The 24,649-nt window shown below is 42.1% G+C and overlaps 1 protein-coding gene across 2 annotated transcripts; it reads right to left on the minus strand.

Annotated features, from left to right (window-relative positions):
• Window positions 1-407: 407 nt before the first annotated feature.
• ppp4r1l (protein phosphatase 4, regulatory subunit 1-like) lies at window positions 408-24,323 on the minus strand. Of its 2 annotated transcripts, XM_050037313.1 has the most exons (20): window positions 24,230-24,323; window positions 21,801-21,845; window positions 21,122-21,251; window positions 18,598-18,704; window positions 17,561-17,703; window positions 17,255-17,401; window positions 16,502-16,609; window positions 15,736-15,801; window positions 15,298-15,456; window positions 13,843-13,967; window positions 11,505-12,022; window positions 11,096-11,409; window positions 9,117-9,203; window positions 8,781-8,966; window positions 6,974-7,135; window positions 6,371-6,471; window positions 5,303-5,423; window positions 4,246-4,380; window positions 3,874-4,015; window positions 408-2,535 (listed from the first exon to the last, which is right to left on the minus strand). In XM_050037313.1, exons 1-20 carry the CDS (start codon window positions 24,234-24,236, stop codon window positions 2,390-2,392), a joined length of 2,949 nt encoding a protein of 982 aa, XP_049893270.1. In that variant the 5' UTR covers window positions 24,237-24,323; the 3' UTR covers window positions 408-2,389. The 2 variants fall into 2 exon arrangements, with proteins under 2 accessions (XP_049893270.1, XP_049893269.1); XM_050037312.1 differs by lacking the exon at window positions 24,230-24,323 and having other exon boundaries at window positions 21,801-21,891.
• Window positions 24,324-24,649: the final 326 nt, after the last annotated feature.

Consider the following 24,649-nt stretch of genomic DNA (forward strand, 5'->3'; position numbering starts at 1 on the left):
TTTGTATTTTGTCAGAGGAAACATCCTACACTGAGAGGGACAGGCCTAAAACTAATTTCACTATTTCCCAGTGTGCATTTTAGTTCACCGTTTCATATGCTGTCGTCCTGAGGTAGTGGCTGGACCAGAAGTCCAAGTGGAACAACTAAAAATGCCTTAAAATTGTCTATAAACATCTCTTTCTAAGGTAACAAAAACATATAAATTCTTATTTTTAGGTGAATAAAGAAAACTGTTATTAATCACCTATTATTTTCCATTTCTGCCTATAAAAAGCCCCTAAATCCTCCACACTGGACCTTTAAATTACAAAATATTTTTCTGTTATAATCAAGCAGCTACATCCTTCTCTATTAGAGCCGACTGACCCGCAGTGATCAATAACACAAAACGTGAGCACAATACACTAATTTTCATCATTTTAATTACAGAATACTAAAAATAACATTACATAAAATGTCTTTTTAAAAGAAACCATTGAATATTACAAAGGTTGTAAATTTTGTAAAGTTAGGATATAAAATCTTTGAACAGTGGTGCATAATTGAAAAGAAAAATAATTTTCATAAAATGTATATATTAACTGTTCTACTACATAAAAAATGAGATGGACACAAGTCGCAGACAGACGAGATGAGTAGACACCGCCATTACCGCGGTGAGCTCTCCTTTCGAAGGAAGAAAGACTTGAGATGCACAGCACACACCACAATCAGCTTAAGTTCTCAAGTTATGTCTATGTTCAAAAAAAAAAAAAAAAAGAGGGGTTACCATTTACAACAGAGGGGAACAAACGAGTTCGAGAGACTACAAAAAGTGACTTGGTGACTGCTCCCAATATTCACACGCACACACACGCACGCACGCACTCACGTCTCGATGGGTAAAAACCCGACTACACTGGCCTTGGTTCCATAAACACAAACCGTTTTCCACAGGTTTAAACTGTACAAAAGAGTTGCAAAATGTGGAGAGACCTCATACTTTAAAAATCGTTCCACCGAGACGGAAACAATGATCAGCTCTCGTTCAGTCTCGTCACACAGCCATTCCTATATCCTACTGTACAACTGGTCAGTCAGATCCACTGAACGCTACCATGGTCACATAATTCAACATCAGGAGGTCGACCTTAAGGAACTGGAATAGACTATACACAACAGGAGGTGGGGAGGGGAGGGTGGGGGGGACATGCATAATCCAACAGTGTGCTTTCTTTCTTCCTCTTCTTTCTGAGTCACCCTGTGTCACTTCGTCATGAGCCCTTTGTTAAGATGTTTTAGTCAGAGGACATTCAGAGCCTGTTTGAACCGCGGATGTCCCTCTACATGTACGCCACACTGGCCAGTCGTATCCACACAGAGGTATTTCATTAGTCTCCTGCCGTTTGGGAGACACGTTGTGTCACATTTTTTGGTAAACAGACACGGAGGGGGGGGGGGGGGGGGGGGGGGGGGGGGGGTTCAAAAAGATATGGTTTTAATCAAGAGTTAACGCTGAATGGCAGAATCACTGTTCCTTCTGTGCAGTAGTGGTTTCAGTGGTCCATGAAGACCAGGTGGAGAAATGCAGAGAGAAAAGAGAGAAGGTGGAGGGAGGGGGGCAGACGATAACCCAGAGGACGTCTCGGGAGACAAAAGGACATCAGAGACAACGGAGGCATTTAAGAGGAAATGAGGCGAGAGAGACACCAGCAGAGCTACTTGGTTTGGCTGGTCTGTTGCTCAGACAGCTGGAGTTTGTTTGTTTTTTGTCACCAGGGATCCAGGAGCTGCTGCTTATTGTGTAAGCTAATAATGCTGTTTAGGTTCAGTTGAGTCCCCCTGAGTTAGTGCACACGTCAGAGTCAGGCAGGCCTCGCCCGCTTGTTCGTTAAGAAATCCACAAAAAGAAGCATTAAGAAAAAAAAAAAAAAATCAATTCAGCAATTTTATATCAAGCTTACAATTAGCTTTGGAGAGAAACAGCCCGTTGTAGTTTTACAAGTCTGTGACTGGGGAGGGATGTTAGTGTGGAGGAGGGTGGAGGGTGGAAAAAGAGTTCAGGCGTGAATACGGCAGCTCCCACAAAGTGGTGCAGCTGCCCTCTGAGTCCTGCTCATTTGCTGAGAACTCTGACAGGTATGCATTTTGTGTTGTGAATGCAATGTGCGCTATGTGGTGCCCAACCAGAGACTGCGCTGTGTCGTCTGAGCATGCTCATACTTTTATATATCGATCGTCTGACATGATTCTCAAGTGGTCGTTGGTGCAGGTCTGCCCAGCAGGCGAGTGGTCGGGGATCTGGTCAGGTGCTGGTGTTGCAGGTTACGCCGACTGTGCATCAGTCAGACAGACAGGTAGGTAGACAGGCAGGTGGGCTGTGATGGGACTCGGGGGGGAGGCGGAGGCTAGATCAAGGGAGCCGTCTCCATCAAGCCCTTGTTGGGGTCCAGGCTGGCAAAGAAGCGGACGTCCCGGTCCTTGTCGGACTGCAGAGCCATCACAGTCTCCTCCAGCTCGTCAGAGTAGGCACAGCCGGGCTCCTTGAAGTAAGCTGGTTACAAAACACAAGACTCTGTTAGTTCAAGTAAAAACCAACCAGAAGATGCTACGGGATGAGTGTAATAGAGAGAAGAGGCAGAGCATGTGTTAGAGGCATATTCTCTCCTCGTTGTATTCAAAGCCTCATATATATCATTCCTCTGGACCGTAGACCACACTGATAAGGTCTTTTCAATTGGTAAGCAACACTTCGCCTGTATACTCTGTCTCATTTTGTGAGTCTGCTCTTTTCCAATCACACACAGAGCTCGTCTTCCGTCTCTGTCTGCTTGTGTGAGCCTGTGTGTGTATGAGTGTCTGCTCATCTAGCAGTGATAAAAAGCTATTAATACATACAGAAAAGAAAATAGACCAGATGGCAAAACTACAGTGGCAGGTCGGTGCTGCAGCGATAGTTTTGGCTCGCTTAGGAGCCAATGGAGCAGCCGTGGGGTGCCGTGGCCAACTTCCTGGCTTGGGGGTGTTTCCGCCTCCTGTCTAAAGTTGAACCCAGTGGCTCCGCGAAGCTCTGTTGCCAGCCTCGGGGCTTAATAACCGGCTTCCAGGCTTTGGGGCGCTTTGCAGCACTTCCACCTCCAGTCTATGTCAGTCAGATGTGCTCTCAGGTGCCGAAATTTGGCACAGATTAATTTAACGTGAACTAGTACTCAGTGGTACTGATGTAATTTGGTCAGTTCTCCTAAAAAAGTACAGAGCTTGGTACCCAACCCTCGGTACAACTAAATATATCTTCTCGAACATGCTCCGCCATGTCAAAATCAGGCTGGATAGCTGTTTAGAAAACAGTTAACTATCTCAGGGAACGATCTGTACTGCATGCTGAGTAGAAAAAAGTTTAAAGACAATTCAGTTCTGGCAGTGGGCGGGTGTGTGCTTGAGGCACGCACGGGCGCTCGCTTGTAGCTTCGCCTGTCAAACTGTAAGACCTGCCTGTCACTGAAAATGAATTACAGGCGTGTCAATCGCCCCCCGTCTGCAAAGACAATTACACTGGGTGACATTTCCTTAATTTATGATGAACATAGAGTTGATCCCACATTCACCCTCTTGCTGGCGCAAATACTTGCATAAAACAGTCCCGAACAAATACAGTTTAATCCTGTTTGACTAATATTTGCTGACCACTACAGCACTCAGCTGTTTCATTTAGCCATGAAACCGTAAAATGAAACTATATATCTATGTACTGCTTTCAAAGATGTAAAACTAACTAACGGAAAATTGGAAAAGTATTGAGAGACTTCGAATTTTTGTTGCCAATGAAACCCTTGAAAAGGCCAGCGCATCATTTAAAAGACAGCATCAGACATTTAGTTTATTTCCACTCTACCTTTCTCCATGACACTCTGTCGTAGAGCCTTGGCCACCAGAACACGGACATTAGCCACTGGGTCTGAGGAGAGGCTAAGCAGGCTGGGCAAGAGGTGCTGGCCGAACTGATCCATGGGCATGCAGTCCTCCTCCACTATGGCCTACAGAGAATACACGGACACAGACAGGCTTTTGTTAAAGACAGCTAGCCAACACAGGAGGAGGGGAATCGTGCAGCATTCAGCGAGGATGATTTAGCAGCATTGTATCACATTATAGACAACTGTCAGACAAGCAATCAAAGACGTACACAGTTAATTATGGAGGTGAGAAACAGGTAGAGTGAATGCAGGAGCTGCTGTTTAAGAAAAGTGAGATCAGAGCTACAGACCTGGCAGATGAAGGCAAAGGCCTGTCGCCCCACCCACTTGGGACAGTGGCAGAACCTGACGGTGAGCTCGTTGATGAAATTCAGGCCCAGATCATCGGCCCCACATGCATACAGCTTCTGGAGGATCTCTACAACCTGAGAACACAAGAGGTGATGACACTCATAAAAATCAGGACTTTCAGAGGCGGACATTGGAGCAACAACAGAATAACAGAACATGAGCAAAAACATATGAGATGGTAAGACGAGGCGCTGTTTGCAGCAGCTTTAATGATCGATGCATAGCCTGAAAATGTCACACTGTCATTTGAAGAAACAGTTCAACATTTTAAGAAATACGCTCATTCAATTTCTTGGCGAGTTAAATGAGAAGATTGCACAATTGTTAAAATGAGAGGTTATGCTTTTATGGTCGATTACGTGCCACGCCATTTCTTGGAAGGGTGCGGTAACTTCCTCTTGTCATAAAATGAATTAATTATTATGATCCATTCTTTTGTATTTCTGTGTCACACCAAGTCACTCGGCCCATCCCCATGTGATTACAAGAAATTTTGTATAAACATCTTCCAGTTCGGCATATTCAAAGCATGTGGGACAAAAAAGAAACACAAACAAGCTGAAAACAAAACAAAAACAATATCCCAAATAAGCTGTTCACATGAGAAACATCTACAGATTATTTTGATAAAGAGCTAAAGGGCTAATTTATATATTTTATATATTTTGTACTGAACAGCCAGCTCAGTCTTTGCTCATCTAATCAGTAAGATTTCTCGGCCTTGAGGAAAAAGAGAATTACCCAAAACTATTACTTAAACTTAGCAGGTGTAAAAGAGCCCTCTGGGTGACTACGTGATCAGACTCCAGACACTTTGCAGCCAAGGTAAGATGATCAAACATGACCATCTGTCAGGGCATTACTTTATCACATACCCGCAACACGTACCGAACATCATCCATCAGCGTGACTCATTTCCCGTTTGTGACCTAAACCATCTGTCATCAGATGTTCCCTGCGCTGGCATTAAAAAAAAAGTCAATACCGTACACTCACCAGTTTGTAGGAGATCCACCTGACCTCTGAGACTTTGTCAGAGCAGAGTGTGAGTGCTATCTGTCTGAGGTAGTCATACACATCGTAGTGGCTGTACAACTCTATGATCAAGATCAGCTGCCTGGAGGGGGACAGAGAGACAGAGCGTGAGGGGTATGTGCACACTTAACTGTAAAACAAAGTGCAATGTTGTTAATACAAAAGGCTTAAACTAAATAAGCTGCCATTTTGAAAATACTTTCATAAATCAAAATTAGGAAATGAATCGTTTAGGTGAGACTGGCAGTAAATGCACCGGACAATTTAATCTAAGCTATATACGGTGTCAAGGCCGTAACACACCAAGCTAACGGTCAGGTGTCAATCAATGCTGGGCCGTTAGTAAGCGTCTGTTGTCCCTTTTGGGTTTTTTTAGCGGATTTAGCCAGTTAAATTAGTGTCAGAGACGGTGGAGCCTGTTGGTGAATCAAAATCACTCTGACTGGCAGTTCAGCTCAGCGCAAGAGAAGAGAAATGAAAGTGAGGAAAGTAAACACAGAGCTGAAGTCAAGAGGGAGTGAGATTGAACCACATGTGTTACATAAAGTAAGATTATTTTTCTTTAGCCATTGAGCTCTGTAGCGGACACGTTTCGATGATGGTTTCTGTTATTGTTTACTGGTGCACTGTGTATATGCTCTGTTCTTTTAACATTGGATTGTGTTGTTAATGTGCTAACAGGCTAACTAGGATCAAGACAGTCTTCCGATTTTCCTATTTGAATGACAAATACAGACTACAGCTGTCTGCTGGTGTGGAGAGTTGTTTCCTCTCACGCAGGCGCAGTACGTTGGCTGTCTGCTGTAGTCTTTGCAGTGTGTTCATGTGCAACTTTTTGGATGAGCAACAGGGGTGGTTGTCGCTAGTTCTTTTTTAAGTCGGTTTGGTGTGTCTGGGCCTCTGCATGAGCAACCTTCAGGCCGTCACAGTGTCCACGAGCAAGACACTGATCAGTCAGCCTGGATATAAGAGTCTGTTAAAATCTAAAATGTGATTATTTTCCAATTGGAAGAAGAAGAGGAGACGTACTCTGCCAGCTCATATCTGAATCTCCAGTTGCGACTGTTGTCCGTCACCATGAACTCCTGCAGCTGGTACAGATATTCTCTCCTCTTGTCTGCGTGCAGCAGCTGCAACAAGAAGAGGCACAAAAAACAGCTCAGTTATCGAGTACAAACCCAACTCTGATTTTCTTCTTTAACTGAGAAACCAAAACGGCTGCAAAAAAGTGCACTCAAATCTTAACCGAGCTGTGAATTCAACTGAGTCCTTTTTGCCATCTATCACCAAGAGTGTTGCTGAAATGTCCCAAACTGAAACTTCAGACGAGGGATCAAATGTGTGCACATCCAGACAAAAACAGTCAGATGCAAAGTAGAAAATACTTCACTGCAGGCACAAAAGAGGTCCGCACACTACAGCTTTTTGTTAGGCTACAAAAAGCTTATTTCTCTTGTTCTCTTTGCAAAGCAATATTTCAATCTACAAGATCTCACAGAGTGCAGACCTCCTTTGTGCCAAACAGAAACTTACAAGCCTCCTCCTCCTCTGCATTGCTCAAACTCTATAAAACATGACCAAACTTATTCATCTTACTTGCAAAATCAGCAGGGTATAAATCTATAGTCTCACCTTGAGGAAGTCGTAGAGGTGTTTGAGCACGCCAATGCGGACCTCGTCCAGGTCCTTGAGAAAACCGTTGAAGATGGGCACCAGATCAGCTGCTGTCAGCTGGTCTCCCAGGATCACTGCCAGCTCGTGGATGGAGAAAGCCAGCGTACGCCGCACCTTCCACTGAGGTCGGGGAGGAAGAGGAGGGTAGAGGGGAAAGAAAACAAGAGGATTAAAGCATCAGCAATGAACAAACAAGTATCCTGGTAAAAATATAATATAACTTTTTGGCTGCTTTTTAAATACGAAAGCAACCACTTGTTAGTTTATTCATATTTACTGATAATTCAGGACAACTGTGAGCTTAAAAATGTAACTGAGAGAATCTGAACCCCTCCAGTGACTGGTCTGAGTCTGCAGTGTTGTCATGCCAACAGTGACATTTGGTGCTGTGATGAAGTAATGAGCCACAGTGTGACCGAGTGGTGTCACGCTGTCTCTGCTGCTGTGAAGTGAAGCAGTGTTTCCCTCCGTTCAGTTCCCTTTCTTGCTCACATCTTCAAGCAACGCATTTGTACAACAAGTACTGAGTTACTCAAGTCAAGCCAAGGACATTACAAAAAAATAAAACATGCATGATGTTGTGGATTCTCAGTAACATGGCTGAGAGAAATTCTGGCAGCAACTTAAAACAACAACTCGCTTCACTAGTTAGCTTTAAGAAGCTGTGAGGGACACACAAACACTGAGGAGCATCAGGACGACATCAGACTGGCACAATCAAACAGAAAACACCTGATCTATTGGAGGGAAATTACCAAAGTACACACAAGTTCAATTGTTATCTGGCCCTAAAGCACAGTTATACACTGGCCTCATATGTCACCGTGTCATTGTCCTGTTAAACGTGCATTCATCATCTTGTGAGGATCCATTTTGTTTTCATTTGTTAAACATAATTCAATAATGTGTAATTTAGCTTTGGCAACCATGTAGCTAACATTCATGCCAGTAAAACTCATTTGAATTAACAGTAATTCAATAAAGCGATCACAAAGAATGACTTTGTGGCAGATTTTTAGGGGCTGAATTAATTTCCATGCTTCAATCCAGACCTTTGAATCATGGCATCAAACTGTGGCTTCTTGGGTTGAAATAAAAAATGATCCAATAAGTGCTGCGGGGGGACTAAAACTTAGCCAATAAGCACCACAGGTTTGCCGTTGTCAAGCTGTGAGCTGGAGCCAATGTGAAGTAATAGCAACAATGGCAAACACTTTAGACAAGACAGACACTGCTATCAAGGCTGTTTTTAAATCAACATGTCTTCTTAATATCAATAAAAAGTTCCTTAAAGCTGGAGTGTGAACTTTTGTCTTCCCCATCTGGCAGTGAGAGTGATCACGCAAACACTGTCGAATCTCCCCCACCCCCAGGAGCGCTCTTCTGACTTACATCCTTTTTTAATTTGGAGCAACCACTCCAGAATCTTACATAAAACAAATAAATTAATCTTTTCATCTTTCGCTCTGGCTGGTTGCCATAAAACGCATCACCTGCTGGGAAAGTCGCCACAGACGCCAGACACCAAATCTGCAGTATACTGACAAAATATAGAGCTCTCCCTGGCAGCGATAGGCTTAATCAGCACTGTGTGAACTTGTTTGGCAAGGGCTCAAATGTAATGGATGTTCACTGAAATGTAAAAGTCCTGCACACAAATACATGATTATATAAAATAAAAGAACAAGCTACCACAGCCTATATATAGTTCTTCATGTGGTTAATAACTCAAATCAAATATATATTTTCCATATTCTGTGCCTACCTGCACATCAGTAGCGAGGGTTTCATATGTGTCCTTGAGGCAGTGCCAGTTCTGTCGTCCCAGAGTGAGTGCTACTCCCGGCAGGCTGAAGGCACAGTGTTTGGCTATCTCTGTATCCACCGTCTGGGCCCGCGCCGGGTCCGTCATAGAGAGGTACTGATCCAAAAGCTGCTGCGGGATGACGTTCTGGAGACAAAGCGAGAGATCAAATAGTTTGATGATCAAAAAGGAATCGTAAGACACAGGGAGATGTATTTAGTAATCCACGTCGATGTGGATTAACTGTAAGGTCCTGATCAATATTTTCGGGGATGTATGAGAGAAGTGCTGACTGACCTGGATCTTGGGCTTATCCTCAAACACTGGGCTGTGAGCAGAGTCGTCTTTTCCCTCCTCCTCCACACTCTCTATCAGCTCAGACTCCTGAGGAAAATACAAACACACATCAGGGAACAAGCTAACGCACTTAATGTTAACAGTGTTAAAAGTCTCATTACTGCTCTGAATTCTCCGTAGATGCACAAGACCTAAAGACAGATTTACAGCTGTGCATAGCTACAGAGCCGTCACCTGCCTTGGGCTACAGTGTAGCTGACTTACACCTCCTATACATATGTAATTACATGCTAACAAAGATGCCATGTGAGGACTGTGATCTATGACTAGCTAGTAAGATAGTGTTTTTCAAACTGGTCTGCATCACCACAGTGTGGGGAATGTCTACAGATGAACAGTGTTTAGGCCCATTTATACTCCTTAAAGTTTGAAAATAGATATGTTCATTTCAAACATTGTAAACATCACTGCTCATATACTTTCATGTGTCCTTTCTGTCTGTGAGGCCACTAAATACAAATGTGGAAGGACAAGTCTTTATACTACATCAACCACTCGTTATGCTCCATCATTTTTAAATGTTTTCGTCGTATCCTATAGTCGTATCTTGCTTGAACTACGCTACACTGTCCACAAAATTTCCAGTGGTACTACTAGATTTTGTTCGTATTGGTAAGCTTTTAGAAAACGTGCACAAACACAGATGAAACAAACACACAGTATGGACCGAAGGCTCTGGCTGTGTCCATATACGTATCTAACGTAGAGCATAAATGAGCCCTGAAAGACGTCCCCAGTGCTATCAGAGCTCTCAAAATCTGTGATAACATGCCTTGCATCATCTGGAAGATTTTTGCTCACAACGCTGGCAGGGAGTTGCTAGCAATGTCGACGCGGGGGGGCCTTAACAGCGTTCATCTGCACACACTCCCACATTTTCAACCTGGCCTGTGCCACTGAGGTGACACACAGACCAGGTTGAAAATCGGCAAAGTAGAACTTGAACGAACGTGCAGTAATCTCCTTCTCAGTAACACACATTTAGCAAACTCCACTCCACTGCAAACTCCTGTTTCTTTCATAAAACTTTAACTTTTATTGTTGAGTTATTCATGAGTGCATGCAAATGCTAAGGACATGAAACCAAATTTTCATGGTCTTTAAAACACAATAATCATGGTGACATGTGATGCATCAGCTTAGTGTTGTAATGGTGCTATCAGTAGGAAAAATCTGATGCTGAGCTAAAAATGAAAAACTACACATGCTGGTTTACAGAACACCCATTAACACCTTTTATCAAGTGTAAATCCAGCCTAATATATGTAATTACTGAGTAGGAGTCGACCGATAATCGACTGCAACATTTAGCTTTTTAAATTTTTTTTAATATGATATCCAACTTAAAAATGCGCTACTGTAACTGATGCAACCACCTCTCTGTCTGTAGTCACCACTCTACAGTCTTGCTCAATGTCTCGCCCACAGCACTAATTATTTATACGTCATGAGTCACTGCTTATTAACAGCGAAGGCTGCTGTGTCTCTGATGGGCAAAGATGAACCCAGACTGGAGCCTGTCACTGATAAACTCGAGAATTGTACAGTAACAATAGGATTCATAATCAAAGAAATTTCATCTATTGCCTCACAGCTTCAGTGCAAATTCTTTCCCTGTCCCTCTGTCTCGTGAGGGATGCACTACAGAAAAGCGCTATAAGTGCAGTATGGAGGTATTACACTCAACCAACACCAGGGAAGACAGAGTGCGATACATGCAAAGACGGTGTCAACAGGAGTTTGTGTTATTCTAAACTTTGACACAACGATTTTCATTTTTACTGCAAATGTATAACAGTTTTAAAGTTGTTGGTTTCCTCAAATACTAATAGTCAGTATTGGCCCTGAAAAAAAGGGTCTGTTCTGTCTTTACCAAACAGCTGACTTCACACACTGCAAAGATCTGAAAAGTCTCGTACTAGAATCGGGGAGTCAGGAGGAGACTCTTCTTGGTCCTCCAGTGGCTCTGTCTGCGTCTCCTCATCTCCTTGCTCCTGGACAGGGCTCGACTCCGAGGCTGGAGGAGTTTCCATCGGCTGCTCCTCTTCTGTGGGACTCTCTTCGCTCTCAGACTGAACCTCCACAGATTTACTCTCCACAGACGGGCTGCTGGTGTTGTCATCAGTCTGCTCTTCTGGCTCCAGCTCAGTCAGGCTGTCGTCTGCCAGGCCGTCGTCTCCCGGGCTGTCGAGCTGCGCTGCCTTCAGGGCTGCTGACAACACCTGGACTTGAGCTGGAGGAAAATTTACATGAACAGCTCAATCTACATGCTAATATACTGCCGAAACAATACAGGTAATCATAAGTATTATGGCTGTGTGTACATACCTTGTACATCAGGGTCATCAATGTGCGGTTGCAAACAATCCAAGACCTTCTGGATCTGGTCGCTGGTTGCTTTGCCAGGGCTGGACTTGGAACCAGGACACTCAGGTTCCTCCTCCTCATCCTCCTCTTTCTTTTCCTCCTTCTCTATCACGTCCTCTGACTTTTGACAATTTAGCATCTCCAGTTCCCCACTGATGTCTGGTAAAGGAGATCTCCAGTAGTGGAAAGAGTTAAAGTTCTCATCTGTTTGCTCTGTGTCCTTTGTGTTCTTAGCGTTGTTTGTGGTCGTGGGGCTGGTGTTGCTGTTTGAAACCACGTTGGTGAAGCTGCTGCACATTTCTCTGGGAACAGAAGTGTGGTTGTCATCGAAGTTGTGCGTTTCCTCTGCGTCAGCTGTCGACACGTGCTCTGGGGACGGTGTGGCACGGCCATCCTGGTTGGGAGGTGTGTGAGCAATGGTTCTTCCTGTGTGGCAGCTGCTGATGTCGGAACAGTTCAGAGAGTTTAGGGAGCAGTCGCTGAAATGAGAGTAACAGAATGTATGGGTTTACTTACATGTAACACAGAACAAAGAAGAGAGGGCGTACTCTATCTTGTCATTAATCTCTGTAAATGTTAAAGTCCCTCTACAGACATGTTACATAGAGTGTATAAAAATACTCTTCCATGATTAATATTTTGTTTAACATGGTTTTCCCACTTAAAGAAGTAAAATAAAGACTCTGAAAAAGGGCCAGAAGCAGATCTGCTCTTTCTCCCTCATTCAGAAATTCTGGATCTGGCCTTGTGCCTCACTCAGCACTGCTACAAGCGGTACGTTCACAGGTGAAAGAGCAGTGTGCATCAAGATGGCAAGTGTTAAAGAAAATATCTGAGAGATTCAGCCATACATGTTTGAGCCTCAGTCTGACCCAGACTCATATGAGGAGTCATGTTGACACCAAACTGGCAACGCCAAATCAGTTTAGCCAGATGCTGCAGTGTTTATTTCTGGGTGTCAGACAACATAGCTTCAAGGAGCCAACAGCAAGGACTGCATTATGTGACAGAAGGATATATTCACACTGGGATGTTGGCCGTCATATCCAAATAAGTAACACCAAAAGTGACTTTAGAGCAGCAAGTAATAAACAAAGAAATGTTAGCATTTATCTTCACTTGCTAAAATTAATTCATGTCATCTTAAAAATCTCTTTAACGTGACCACAGAAATAAAAAGGAAGCAATTCTGGCTGACACTGGTGATCTGACATTAGGCCAACTCCTCCAGTTAGCTAGTCTTTTGCTAACTTCGCTAACTTAACATTTGACTATACACAACATAATGTGTCTGTGAAGACTGTGACAAAAATGTAATGTGTCGAGTGTTGCTTTTACAGGTCCCCCAGTCACATCTTCTAACCATCTTCAAAATTTAGTTATCTTTTCAACACAGACAAGCCTAGCACACATTTGGCGTAGTTCTGTCGGGCACCATGTTTGCTCATCTATGACTGGAGCACAACACGAAAAGGGACTGAAAAGGGTCAACTATATACCAGAAGTGTAATCCAAGTTTGCAGAAAGATATATTTTGCCTGGCAGAGATTTTTATATTATGTGTAATTAGTCCGTTCTTAGACAGCTACTAGCTTCCATGTTAGTGATGAAGCTAATCTAGTTTGCTTGGGATAAGTCTGAATCTCACATTTTAGAGAGTACAGACTTTGCCCCCTTCAGCAGAGTGACAAACTTTACACAGATGCAATTTAGTATAATGAGGGTCAGATATTTTGGGGGACATAACATGAGAAAAGCAGGTTTTTGAGTGGAGGGGAACTTTAAGCACCAGCTGCACTACCCAGAGCCACTAGCTAAATTTTCCATCAGCTTCTAAGCTCACCATTGTTGAGTTTTAAACAGAAACAAACCGCAAACCCTAGTTCAGCATTGGTCAAACATACTTAGAGTGTTAACTGAAGCATTTCAGAGTAGATTTCAAACTCTACAAAGTAAAGGTGACGTGATTTTCTGGGTAAAAAGGAGTGTCAACTCCCTTTCATTTCCCTGTTCCTGCAGATAAACCTTTTAACAAAAAGAAAAATCTGGTCTGACCTGATCACACCCACTGAATTATGACCATGATTCATCGGACTTATGATGCAAGGCTTTAACCCATGTCTGTGCAAACACAAACTTAAATTCATGTAGTGCCACAGTCTATTGTTATAGTAGTGCGTGAGCATAAATAATAGGGCTCACAAAATGAAATAACACTATGTCTGTCAAGGTTTGGCCTGCTTTTAAACATCATTCTTTGATGTAAACCAACAGCTGTAAATGAATGTGTTGTTTTTACCTGTCCAATGTACACCTGGGGACCTCTAGTAGGGAGCCGTCCTCTCTGAAGTGAAGGCCTGTGCTGGAGGGATTGGCAAAGGTGGATATGAAACGCCCCAGAGACTGAAAGGCAGCCTGTCGCACCTGAAAGTGGAGCAGAGAGCAATCGGTCAGTGTCATCATGACGACAGAGATTTATCAGAACTATAAAGCCAATCGTCTTCATCTGCTCAGGATCTTAACTCGTTCATGAAGAGGATTAATTGCATGGGGCGCCATGATTTTGAGTCTGAAATAGTACACGGACACTGACAGTGAAACAGCATGCAGATCTGTTTATAGTACAGCGGGTGTCTGAAGTCACAGACAAGATCACACATGTTCATCTGTGCACACTGTCTGCGTGTCATACATTCTGGGCTCCACATGGACCCCCATGGACACGGGTGGATGCCAAAATATACATGTCATTTTTTCCATGTCATGTGGACACACACGGATGCAGAAAGTGCACTGACACCCTTCAAGCTTCAACAAGGCAAGTGTCTGTGGTTTGTTCACACCTGAAGTAACAGCAGGAAAGTCAAGTGTCTGTTACCTAAACTGCTAAAGTCAGTTGAACAGGTGAAGTGAAAGCAATGTCGGTACCAATTACAAACAGGCTCAATAGTGAATGACATGCCAATGTGCGGATTTTGTGTTTTTTGTATTTTTAGCTGAGCTGGACCAGAGAATATTCAGTTAAAACAGATCGGTAATGCCGTTTGGCCTTGTTGTTCTCTGTGAAGTTTTCTGAAACTGGTGTGTTTTATGTGGTGTGAGCACTGCAACAGACTCCTTCTAAAAAACAGCCCTCTAAATGGTTCCACTAATAACTTAGGAGGCAATTTGTCTTTATGTGCTCTGATTAATTTGGCATGCAGTTAACACACCAGTCATAATTTTATTTTAAGAATATCTCAACCCCTGGCATTTGCTCGTGGTGTTATTCACCACTGTTTTGGCAGGAGGAAATAACAGGAGTAACAGGTGAACCAGCTTTAAAAGAGTTATATTTTCTTACTAAATAAGTGCTGTGTGGTGGATTTAATTTATGCCGATGTGGGAAGCGGTTCATGTGGATTGCAGACGGATAAATATTTGGTAAGGTAACTGATAAATCTTTAAAGAAACTTTAAATAAATAAAGTAAATTTAAGAAATGTGCTAAGTGGTAGCATGGGTGGAAGCAACATTACTGCCACCTTTTTTGTCTCTATCATATATTTTTTTCTCTGTACAAATTCATTCAATTTCAGAGTACCAGTTTCTTATTTTAACATTTTACTGAGCTGTATGAAAAAAGGAACAAGATGTGCACAGTGGTGAGGACAAAAATGTTTCTAGTACAAAGGAAGTTACACATAAATGTTCTTGTCATTTTATGCAATACAAATGTTCCTGTGTGCGTTTGTAAGTACGTGTACGTCTCTTACCCAGCGAGACTGGTCACTGATGAGGCTGATAAACAGGGGGGACAATTTTGCACGTCGCACTTCTGGAGAGGTGGAATTGGAGACCATCATGAAGCACTCTGCGCAGGCTTTCCTGATGCCCCACAGACTGTCTGAGCACAGATCGAAGAACTTGGGCATCTAAAAAACAAAACCGAGTCAGTACAACTTGAAACTCACTTTTAGTGTTTGAACTGTGAAGGGATTTATTAACAGCAGGGGTGCAAAGAAACTATGGACTCATTCACGGGAAGCAAAATGCAACACACGGTGAAGTAACAGGGCAGCACTTTACCTACAATGCAATCACACCTCAGGAAATTCTCAAAGGAAACTAGTGTTACACATGTTACATAATGAAGATGTGAATGGGGTTGTGGGTTAAGATTTTTCAGTCAAAGAAAAAGAAGAGCTTCTCACCAGTAGTTTTTCTGTGGCCTCCTGACCCACAATAGAACAAAACTCTCCAAAGTTGGCTGCACAGACCTGGAACAAATTGTACAACCAAACTAATCAACAACAAGTCAGAGTTTAAGTGTTAAATAAATAGTCTATAACATTTCTTTTTAACCATTGATAACAAGGTTACAGATGGCTCCTTAAAAGAGTGCTAGTTAATAGGAATATTAATAATTCTAGTGAAGGGGCAGATAGATAACAGGGGCAGTGTTCGCTGAAGCATTTTTTTCCTGAGGCCACTGTATTTTCTGAATTCTTTGTAATGGGAGCGCCTAATTTTTTCACGGTGTGAAATACGGATTTGTAGTTTTATTGAGAGCAGCTCTGGGCAGCTCGGAAACTTATTTGAGCTTCTGGGATAAAGCAGCAAAAAAACATTAATGAACTTTTTGAAGTTTGGCCTCAGAGAAAAGGGGGATTACACTGTGGCAGAAAAAGAGCTCAAAAAATTATTAATGTTTGACCACATTTGCAGCTCCTAAATACCCCTCTCCAGCTGGCACCAGTTACACCAGAGAATTAACATTCCTCACAGAAAACAACAGCGTAGTGTCGCTGATGCACAAAACAGAATTAAGGCTGACTCTCAGTGTTATTGAATTTATCCAATTCGACTCCAGTCACAGCTCTTCCTTGTAGGTTAAAATCGTTAGTACTTTCAGACTGTTAAGAAGTATCTTGACCTTTGAGGTGAAGGAGGAGGTGAAAATGATTTGGAAGTCGTTACCTTGCGAACTTGAAAGAGTCTGGCGTCACTGCACAGGTCGCAGAAGCGTGGCAGCAATAGATGCTCCACTGTGTCTTTGCTCAGCATGGTGACGACTTTACACATGATCTGTAAGAGGAGACGTATGGAGAGCATTTAGTGCCATCACAAGCCGGTCTGTGCTTCAATTGTGTAACTATCCTGCACCGATGAAGGAAAACCAGCTGAATATCTGAACTGAAAGCTTCACGGAAAGCTGAAAAAATGTGCGACTGAGGGAAACAATCGAGGTATTAAGAGTAGAGATGGAAAGAGGCAGCTTGTGTGTGAGTGCGAGTGTGTTTTTCAGGAGGCTGAAACTTGACAAAACTTGATCTGAATAACGTTAAGTGAGCAAATAAAACTAAATATAATAGAACGCAAATATTACTCACATCAGCTTTGAGCTTTTGCATTAACGACTTTTAAAAAACTTTGACAGTTCAATAACACATGACAAATCACAGTTTATACAAGTCAAAAAGAATCTCTGCTGGCATCCATCAAATCAGAGGCCATTTTTTATTTTTGACAGGTGACTGGATCAGATAAAGGTACGGACTGATCGCAGTAAAGCAATAAAAGAAATCCACTGTGTCTCTCTGCAGTTTTGTCCTGTACCTTGTGGTTTCACGTACGTTTTATTCAAGCCCATTTCCCTGATAATAAATCACAGCCTATTTCTTTAATTAAATCTCTTACGCAAACCAAATAAATAGAAGAAGGGTTTCTTACAGCGACTGCCTCGATTTTGTAGTCGTCGTCACTGCTGGGTTCTGTGAGCTCAAGCAGAACAGGACAAACTTTGGTCTCCATATCAGCTTTAGAGATAAGGCCCTGCTCCAACAGAACAAGCAGCGCCGCCTGACTGGTCTTCCGCACCTGAACAAGATGAGAGGATGTTAAAAACCTGGACAGTGAACTCCAATTTCCTAAAAGCTGAGATAAAGAGCTCTCAGAAAATGAACACCAAACAAAAAATAGGAGTAGATATTGTTGTTTTAAGTGTAAAAATGAGCTATCTCTCAATTTGAATCCCACCTGGTTATTTGGATCCGTGAGATATCGGACTACAATGGGTACCAAGTATCTTGAGAAAGCTGCCGGGAAGTTGGGCCGACTCTCGTGTAAGAACATGGCAATGTTGGGGACCTGCTCCATCAGTTCGGCTCGTACTGTGGGCTCTGAGTACACACATTAATGTATGAGCTTAATGTAAAATCATGAATAATGAATTACAGTGCAACAAGGGATTTGTCCGTGCAACCATGTTAAGATTAAATCCTGAAAGACTTTAACAGAGAGGCAAAGTTCCTCTCCTCCCCGTGGACGTATAGTAGAGAGACAAATCATTTTTTGGTCCTGTTTGAATTGTGCCATGAATAACACACATGATGTTTGCAACTTTAAAAGATCATTTTGCATGTCAAGAAAGTCGCAGTCTGTTGTAAAACTATTTAAGTATGAGACTGTGAAAATATGTAATTAGCAAGACTACACAAACAAAAGCAGCATAGGTGATGTCATACCTTGCTGAAGCTGAAGTGTGTTTCGTACTAGGATGATCTCACACGAGCAACATGTCTACCTCTTGTTTCGCATAGCTTCAGCTCTCAACATGGCCAGACTTGTAATGATTTCACCTCTTTTAATATGTAATCCTCTGTTATGGAAGAACAGAGTGAAGTTGCCAAGGTAACAGCCATGTTGGTGTTGGTGATGTATATTGTGTGAGAGGAGAGATGTAGTTCACTGAGCGGTTTTACACACACACCAAAAAAAAACAAAAACGGCGACTTTCTTGACTTGCAAAATTATGTTTTAAATTGGCAAACATCAAATGTGTAATTCATGGCACAATTCAAACAGGATCAAATGATTATTCGTCTCTCACCGTTGAATGCCCTACATATATTTTTTTTTCCAAAGTAAGGTCTCATGGGGGGATAGTGGAAAGGGAGGGACTTTGCCTCTCTACTGCATTTCATAAAGAGTAAAAAAAAATAGGAAGAAACCACAGTCAAAAAAACATTGAATCATCGAGAGACATGACATGGTGAAAAGGAAAAAGCATCTACCTCCGTCTTCTGACATTCTGGCAACTGTCTCCATGACACTGATAAAGTCATTTTCATTGTCACTGAACTCTCGAAGCACATCAAGCAGGCCGCGAGCCACGATTTGCCTAGAAAGCAACAGGAGCGTCAAGTTAGTAGACTGCCTGCCAATACCTACAAGTGCTGAATGCACACAGCGTGACACACAGCCCTGACAGAGCTGTCAAGTGCATTACACACACACACACACACACACACACACACACACACACACACACACACCCATGTACTTAGAGATGATGGGAGGGCCTGAACCCTGCGAAGCTGAGCATGAAAAGCATGAAGACAGGGACTAAACACATTTGTGTGGGGACAACGGAGCACTGTTAAATGTTTGCAGAGGACTTTAATACACTGAGGCCATCTGGCAGGCTTTTACTACCCACTACCCAGAAAGTACCACATCAAAATACACATTATAAATCTCCCAAAATACATAAATAAGCATACACCGAAATTTGTCATCATTCATAGCTTAAAAGCTACAATACAATAGGGCTACTATTGTCAACCTATCGCTATATTTAGACTGAAACCATTCACCCATGGCTCAACAGAAGCCTTTTTGCATTCCTGCACTACAGAGTTAAAGCAGGTATTTGATTAGTAAATGCAAAGGAATGCAGATAGCCATACAGATGACTTAAAAAAAAATCTGGCGATGACTTGAGATCGGATGATATGTTAATCTCACATTCAAATTTTCCAACGTGGGGTTTGTGATACAATTTAGGCACTACTCAATACAATTTATAGAGTGAATATGAAGAACAGAACGTCATATAATAACAATGTATTATTGTGCAACATTATGCCACAGCTTGTTTGGGCCATAAAACCTTTCAGCAATAATTTCCTTGCAATTAATGAACATTAAGTGAAGAATCTAACAATCAATCTTCTTTTTATTTTATGCTGTTTACATAAAACAATATACAAACCAAAAAATGGACTTAATTTGGCACAAAAGCTAAATTATGGCTGATCAGTTTCCTGGTAGAGTTTGACTAGGTAATCTGGCTACATCTTCATCACCACTTTCTGTACAAGAAGTGACACCTCTGAGCCATTTGCCAGATGTTTCCTTGATAAGAAGTTCCACTAAGTTGCAGATGTTTCCTTGTTGCTTGTCGCTAAGGGCAGCATAATGCTCTCAACACAAATCATCAAGATAAGGACGCGTCTACTTGACTGCAAATGAATTTGAAATCACTGTTCACATGTCAAACAGGGTTCTGCTCACTTTCATTATTTACCACAAGCTTGGCGTCTACACCAAAATGCCAAAAGAAAAAAATGTATTCACCCTCTTTCTGGTAGAAAAATTTGGTGGTATTTGCGTGGACACGGCCATGGTCAAGAAAGGAGACAGTGGCTGAATTAAAGCTTTAGTTGTCAACTGTTATAAAAATAACTTTTAACTCAAATTTGCTGATACTGTCACCATATTATATGAGACATGACATGACAGTACATGAGACAGGTAATGTGTAAATAAATCATATTCCTCTGCCACCTCGTATTGCTTCTAATGGCATTACCGCACATGAACCAAAACAACCAATCAGAGCCGCGGAGTCTCTAACGTAGCTGTCAGTGATGTCAATCTCTGCTCATGAACTGCAGTCAAACTGTCTAACCAAGCAGTGCTGATCAAAAATGAATTAAGATTCAGTTACTGCATTGCTTATCTCTAATGCAAATGTTTCCTGGAACAGATTTTACTCGTGCACTGTTTAGCTGTAAAATGACAACGTTTGAGACCCAAGCACCTTTTAGAAAAACAAATGAGCTAAAACAGAGCGTGACTCACATGCCAGGTCACAAACATTTGCATTTTACAGCTAAACAGTACACTAAAATATGTTTCTGAAACTTCTGAGGTGATAAATAGGCCATGCAGTAAGTCTTGATTTATATTTGATCAGTGGTGTCTAGTTTGCAAGTTTGACTACAGCTCACAAAGTGACATGACTGACAGCTGCGAAAGAGGCTCCTCGACTCTCACTGGTTATTTTAGGCTATCACTGGCTGTTTTCGGTGCACTGTGGTAGATTCTAGCAAGTGCCTTTCGAGGTGTAGGAGGGGGGACACCATTTTTCACAGACTATCAGTCTCATACAATACTTCGTGGATGTAGTGACAGTATCTGTGAATATGACAAAAAGTTATTCTATCTAAGCTTTGTAGAGATACCTCTACTTTCAGCCCCAGTTGCAGGCAAGTTTTGTGTCATTTTATCTCCGAAAGCAGGCTACCAACAGCTGGAAAATGCTAATAAAGAGTAATCTGAGTTCTGGTTGATGCTGTAGCAGGTCAAAAACACCTGATGTTTTCTCCCCTACAACACACATCTCTGTATATACATTGCACTAGTTTTACAGTGCATCCCCTCAAACTGAAACCAACCATGAACATCCCAATGTTCGATATTTAGCATTTTGTGTGTTAAGAGTTAACACCCTGACCACAGTGCTCCACTTACCTGTTGAAAACATTTTCGCTGAAGGCATACTTCTCTAGCCTCCCCAGAGGAGTCAGGTTGTCTTGTCCTGCATCGAGGAAGGCTGTGATGCGGATGCCGTCGCACTCTGATCCATAGTCATCAAATCCAACTGTGGGATGGAAAGAAAAATCGTTTTACATTCACACAAACTGGAACTGTCTCTGCAGCAGACAACTGATGCCTACAAAAACAAAACATCTGAATGAGGATGCTGACAGATGCACCGCAGTCGTCACACAGTGCCGTGTTAAAGAAACTGAGTCAGGCTAAATGTAAGGAGCGAGGACCCGCCGATGTGTGAATAAAGCAGAAAACCTCAAGTCTAACTAATTATCCCATCTAATGTTCCAACCATAAACACACACTGGCTTTGCAGCTGGATCCAAACACTGTTTCATTGCCCTCGCTAATGCAGACAACAGGGAATGTCGGCCTGTATGACGGCTAATAATAGCATGCGTAAAACCTTGAAATACTGATGACAGCTTTATATTTCACATGGGTGACTGGGGTTGCCCTGAAAGGGGACACTTCCATATACCTCCCTGCTAAAGGGAGGGAAAACAAAGTCCCACATGTTTACAATAAACAAATCCATCGATACAGGTATTGTTCAATGTGGGTTTTATTAACAAATTAAAATAATCAAAGTACTCACAATCATCCAGATCGTCATGGCCATCTTCAAAGTATAAAGATAGACCTGCAAGGATAAGGCAGTTAGAGGGAGAATCCATGGTGGTAAACATGTCATCAACATACCATCACTCTATACACCACTCCCACTACAAAATGAAAGGAGTTCTGTGTTGGCAGGTTTTACAGACGGACAATTACCAAGAAGGGACAAAGTCTCCTTCAGTAAGATTGACAATAAATCGCTGTGGTCTCGCTGATAAAACATTTTGCAAAACTGAAAGTACGTCATTGTCAGTGACGTGACGTGTTAGAGGAGGAAACCAAAACAAGTCAGTAAATACGAACGCAATGTTCTTGCTGTATCCTAAATTATGTCTCAGTTACTTTTCTTTTAAACACATGCAGTTCATCTGGTCAATAAGTTAGAAATAATCTAGGGGTGTCATGTGCACAAAGTGAATGTGATTAAGTGATTATGTTGTTGTATATACACTTTTGTGCAGGTATAAACCCAAGAAAGACCTGTGGGTCCAAATGCTGCTAATAAAAAGTTAAAGAACCTCTGATTTCAGTGCGTGCAAGGTACAAATTAGCACCATCCACAAGCCATATGCTGGTGAAATATGAAAGTGGCAGATGTGCTTCATTCACGAGCCAAAAATAAATAAATACAATAAAAAAAAATTAATAAAAAAAATGGTAAACTACTGGATGGGTGGTAAAATTTGAACATTTACTAGCGATTTGGCTTGTGGGCAAAAAAGTTAATTTTGCACCCTGAGTGTGTCGGAGCTTTTCTATTGTATATCTGCGTTTGACTCTATCTGTGTATGTCTTCATACTTTTTGCAGACATGAGACACTTAACCACCTGACTTCACTCCCTGAGGTGCAATTTTTTATACCAAGATTCTTGTGTCCTCAATTGTTTGGCGCTATTGTTGGAGCCATTTGTATTTGGTGAATAGAGCATTTAGTACGCTTATTTTAATTTTAATTTTTTGTTTCACGTTTCCTTCTAAATCTAACAGATGTTAACAATGTAGTTTTTGTAAAGTTGCTTATCTATATCATGCAAATGTGGCATCTCAATTTCCCTGCATGAGATCAATTATGATAAAACTGACTTATCTACTGTAAATTCCTTTAGATCAAACCACAATCATATTGACTAAACTATTCAGAATCTGTTGGATCATGTAGCCAACTTTACTGCTTAAATGAAAACTACAAAACAGGAACTAAATCAGAATTCACCCAGAATAATTTCTACAGTGTGTGGCTGAAAATTGCACATTAGTTATTCCATTATCATGCAGTCCAATGTGGTGTTTCTCCTGGATCCCACAGAGCTTTCACTCAGACACTAGGAACAACACACAAGTATAGTATGTGTGTGTTTAAGGTGATTTTAAATACAGCTGATCTTCAGCTGAGTCAAATCACAACCACCTTAACAAACTAGTTGGTTAGGTCAGAATCAGGACATATTATTTGTTGTACTGCCTGAAGGTAAGTGTAAAACAGTGACTAAATCAGATTTATCCTGGAATAACCTAACACTTGGTTAAAAAAGGTACTTCCAGTTTCTCTTCCCATTATCACACAGTCTTATGTCATAGACACAAACGTGTACAGAGGATAGTTTAACAGACATTTGCGTGATAATGCTATATGTCTTTCCTGATTTGTTTCCAGTAACACACAGCCATGAATGCAGAACAATAACTCAGAGTAATGCAGTCAAGAGAAAAGCCCAGAAAGAAGTCCCAGAAGGAGAAGCATGTGCTGGGACGGCTAATGCCAGTGTTTACAGCTGGGCATGCAGGGGAATGTGCTCCAAATATAAAAACAACTCATATTCCGAAAAGACACATTAAACGTGGTGTTTTACGTGTGGAGTACATAACGTTACGACTGGGTTAACAGCACTCCCTAAAACATGTTAGCAAAGAACAACATCTCCCCTTTGTTATGCTATAAAGGAGGATTTGGTCAGCTTATGGCTGAAAATGACTTTAGCAACCCGGCTAACGTTAGCTAGGTCAACTCGCTAGCCTTTGCTATGACAACAGCTCGATAATAAACACGGCTGAAAGCATGTGGTGCTGTCTAACTAATGACGACAGTGGTGACTTAAAATAACATCTACAAATACTGAGTAGTTGTGTGTTTAAATGTAGCCTCGAAGTCCTACATTTCGATACCCATGAGTAGCTTTCGTTAGCTATAGCTAGCTAGCGGTGCTAAGTTTGCTAACAAGGCTTGTCCAGTCCTCTCGCTTGACTTGGCTCGCCTTGGCTAGCGCTTTGCCTGAGAATACCACAAATGCAGCAAAGCAGGAGCCGCTATTTTAAATATTTAGACTCCGAAGTCCACAATACCGCTTTAGAAGTGCCAACACAGCGCCAAAGTAGTAAAGAAAACACTATTTGAAAAGTGCCATTACCTGCCATCTTGAGTATCGGCTCGGCTCTGCGGGCTGCCGTCCCGTGTGGGCTGTCACCACCGCACAGCTGTCACTCAAACAAGGCAGCAAACTACTTCCTGAAGGTACTTCCTGATGCTGGGATCCACCGGTCGGTTATCTTTTATAACAACCCGAACCGGCAACCGTTTCTCAGCTCGGGCACAAACTCGACATAACTGGGCATAAATAACTGTGGGCTTTGTGTGTTTCTCCAAACAAAAAAAGAGCCGGAACAGTCACGTGACCGCACGGCGTAGTTCAAGATGGAGACTGAGCGATTTGGTGGCTTCACGGTTAGCTAGCTAGCTGTTTACAATAATCACAATATGGCAAATACCACGGACTGCTCGACGATTTAACGCTGATATACGGTGTTACAACTTTACCTGAGAAGCGCGT

The sequence above is a fragment of the Epinephelus moara genome, chromosome 24 (genome assembly GCF_006386435.1).
Source record: "Epinephelus moara isolate mb chromosome 24, YSFRI_EMoa_1.0, whole genome shotgun sequence".
In the NCBI taxonomy this organism is placed as follows: Eukaryota; Metazoa; Chordata; class Actinopteri; order Perciformes; family Serranidae; genus Epinephelus; species Epinephelus moara.